At 29.1% G+C, this 3,255-nt stretch overlaps 1 protein-coding gene across 1 annotated transcript in view; it reads left to right on the top strand.

Annotated features, from left to right (window-relative positions):
* The first annotated feature begins 10 nt into the window (after positions 1-10).
* LOC115033591 (52 kDa repressor of the inhibitor of the protein kinase-like) overlaps positions 11-3,255 on the top strand; it is a 4,314-nt gene continuing 1,069 nt past the window's right edge. Inside the window, exons 1-2 of the mRNA XM_029486424.1 lie at positions 11-214; positions 2,457-3,196. Of these exons, the coding sequence (XP_029342284.1) occupies positions 199-214; positions 2,457-3,196 (756 nt within the window). The 5' untranslated portion in view covers positions 11-198. The remainder of the gene's footprint in view (positions 215-2,456; positions 3,197-3,255) is intronic.

Below are 3,255 nucleotides of genomic sequence, written 5' to 3' on the forward strand. Positions count from 1 at the left end.
GAAACGAAAAAAAAAATCATCATATTTAAAAATTATATTTTTTTATAGCGACTATGAAAAAAAACTGTTTAGGCTGTTATTTCTTAGTTTTTATGTTCATCATAAATATTAAATAATAATATATTACTATATTGTTTTGCGGATCGTTGAATCGTTCTATTTATAATTCGGTAATTTCTAATCGCGCCGACTGACGACATGACGGGCACCGGTCGTCGTCTCATATCGTAATCGCCCGCATTGATATGTCTACTGTTATAACTTATAAAATATATTTTCATTCCGTATCATTCATTTTGTTCTGTGCAACTATACATGAACTACTGAGTACTAACAACGAAGACAATACATCTTTAAAAATGGTATGTATCGTAATTTGTATTAAATACATTTTAGTTTTATGAATTTATGATATTAATATACAAATATAATATAAAATTATGTAATTATAACGGAAAACGATAATCATAAACAATTAAATAGGTACCACAAAACAAAACATAGGTAACGATTAACAAAATCTACAATATATCATTAAAACAAAACATAACGCAAAACTTAATTTTAGAATATCATAAAACGAAATAAATTAAATTATAATTCATGTACCTACTAAAAGTTATAATATTGATCAGTTTTGTAGAAAATTTATTTCATGCGATTTATTTTTATTAAATAATATTCCGAGTTATCCAGGCCATTTGGAATTGCCCATTCCCTGCATCAGTTGTTATTTTGAAATTGAATAGGTACAAAATAACATTTATAATCAATAGTATTTATTATTTAGTATTAATTATGGTTTATAATATACTAATAGGTAAATTAAATATATTTGAATCAAATTATTGGATCAAAATAATGATAATCATTTTATTATGTATCATTATTGAATTATTCACAGGCACAATCATCAAATGAAAAAAGAACTATAAATTCATATTTTTTACCTGCTAAAAAACAGGTTTTAGAAAATGATACATCCTCTTCTCAATTAACACATGACATATTGACGTCCAAAACATCACAATTTCCGTCTCAAATATCATCATGCCCATCACCAACTCCATGCCCTTCTTCAACTCAGACACTACCAATGTCATCAACTCAAATACCTCAAACTTTTTACCCGACTGATATAGGTCAATACATTGGAAATACTATTGATGATTATACAAAATGTCAGCTTCTTGAAAATCCTTGGGTGCCACCAAAAGATTATGTGTTTCCTTATTCGGAACATATAAAAGGAGGAAAACCGATACGCCGGTATGTCGGTCATCAACATTTGAATTCTTTCAATTGGTTGGTATTTTCTCCATCGAAGCAAGGATTATTCTGCAAATATTGTCCAATTTTTAATAATCTACACAAAGGTGGTTTTCAAAAAAACGTAAATTTACTAAAACTTGTAACACAGCCATTAGTTAAATTTGCAAAATTGTTAGGTGAAACAGGGGATTTAAAACATCACGAAAGAACACAGTACCACAAGGAATCTATAGAATTTGGTAAAAGTTTTTTGAAAACTTATCATAATCCTAATTTAGAAGTACATAATTTATTAAATACTAAACGTTTGGCAGAAGTTAATGAGAATAGAATGCGCCTTATTCCAATTGTCGAAAGTATTATATTTTTAGGCAGACAAAACATTTCACTCCGAGGCCACAGAGATGACGGTATGTTATTAACAACGACTTCAATTAATACCAATAACCAAAGTACTTCTTTAAATGAAGGAAACTTTAGAGAACTATTAAAGTTTCGCGTTAAATCAGGTGACAGTGTTCTTGAAAACCATCTTCAAAACACTTCTTCAAAGGCCACATACATAAGTAAAACAACACAAAATGAAATTATTGAATGTTGTAGTAAAGTAATTTTAAATCATATTCTATCAAGAATTAAAAATGGCAGTGGTTTTTACAGTATCATATTCGATGAAACTCTTGATGTGGCAAAACGTTCACAAATTAGTTTGGTGTTAAGATACATTTATAATGATACAATTAGAGAAGATTTCGTCATGTTTGTCGATGCTTTTGATGAAGCTTCAGCTCTACTAGAAGAAACTGAAGATAACGAGGAAAGTGAAGAAAACGATGAAGAAAAAAAAGAAATTTCAATAACTGGAGAAGTACTAGGTAAAATTATTATCAAACAAATAAATAGTATTGGTCTTGATTTGGAAAAATGTGTGGGTGTAGGGACTGATGGATGTAGCGTAATGGTATCAGAACTTCGTGGAGCTGTTAGTGAAATCATTAAAGTAGCACCTAATGCTCGCAGATGCCCTTGTTATAATCACTCGCTAAATAATTCTATATCACAATCTTCACGTGTCAAAAGTATCAGAAATCTTATTGGAGTAATTAAAGAAACTGTATCATTTTTTTCTGCTTCAGCTAAAAGAACAGTTGTTTTAAAAAAATATGTTGGGCATCAATTGATTGGTTTATGCGAAACGAGATGGGTCGAAAGACATGAAGGAGTAATGAGTTTTATGCAAGATATGCATAACATTATTGATGCATTGTTAGAAATTACATCATGGAAAGACTTGAATACTTCTGGAAAAGCTAAATCCCTAGCAACAGTATTATGTGACAGTGAAATTATTGTTTCACTTTGTAGTCTCTCTCATATGCTTAGCTACACTCTTCAACTAAGTAAATGTTTTCAAAAAAAGTCTATTGATTTACATGAAGCAGCCAATATAATGAAAGATACACTAAATATTCTGTCAGAATGCCGAGAAAATGTTTCTACTCGGTTTAAAGAAGTTTATAAATCGTCCGAGAGTATAGCTAAAACTCAAAAAGTTGATTTGAAAATTCCAAGGAATTGTTCAAGACAAACAAATCGTGCAAATTATCAAACAAATAGTACAGAAGAATATTATAAATTATGCATATTTATTCCATTATTAGATAATGTCATTAATGATTTAAAAGCACGTTTTTCACAAAAAACACTAGAGTGCTTCAATCTTTCATATATACTTCCTAACAAGTTTATAAATGAAAATACAACTTCATATTCATTAAATAAATCAGAAATTATCTTAAAAGCATTAGCAGACGATTTTCAAGCACTTCTTTCAAATGATAAAGACATGGTATTTACTTTATTACGTTCAGAGTTTAGATTATGGAAACAAAAATGGAACCGTGAAAAACTTGAAAACATTTTAGTAAATTCCATGTGTGTTACAGAAATACTTGCAAAATGTGACGAAGAAATATTTCCGTT

This window comes from Acyrthosiphon pisum, chromosome A1 (genome assembly GCF_005508785.2).
Source record: "Acyrthosiphon pisum isolate AL4f chromosome A1, pea_aphid_22Mar2018_4r6ur, whole genome shotgun sequence".
In the NCBI taxonomy this organism is placed as follows: domain Eukaryota; kingdom Metazoa; phylum Arthropoda; class Insecta; order Hemiptera; family Aphididae; genus Acyrthosiphon; species Acyrthosiphon pisum.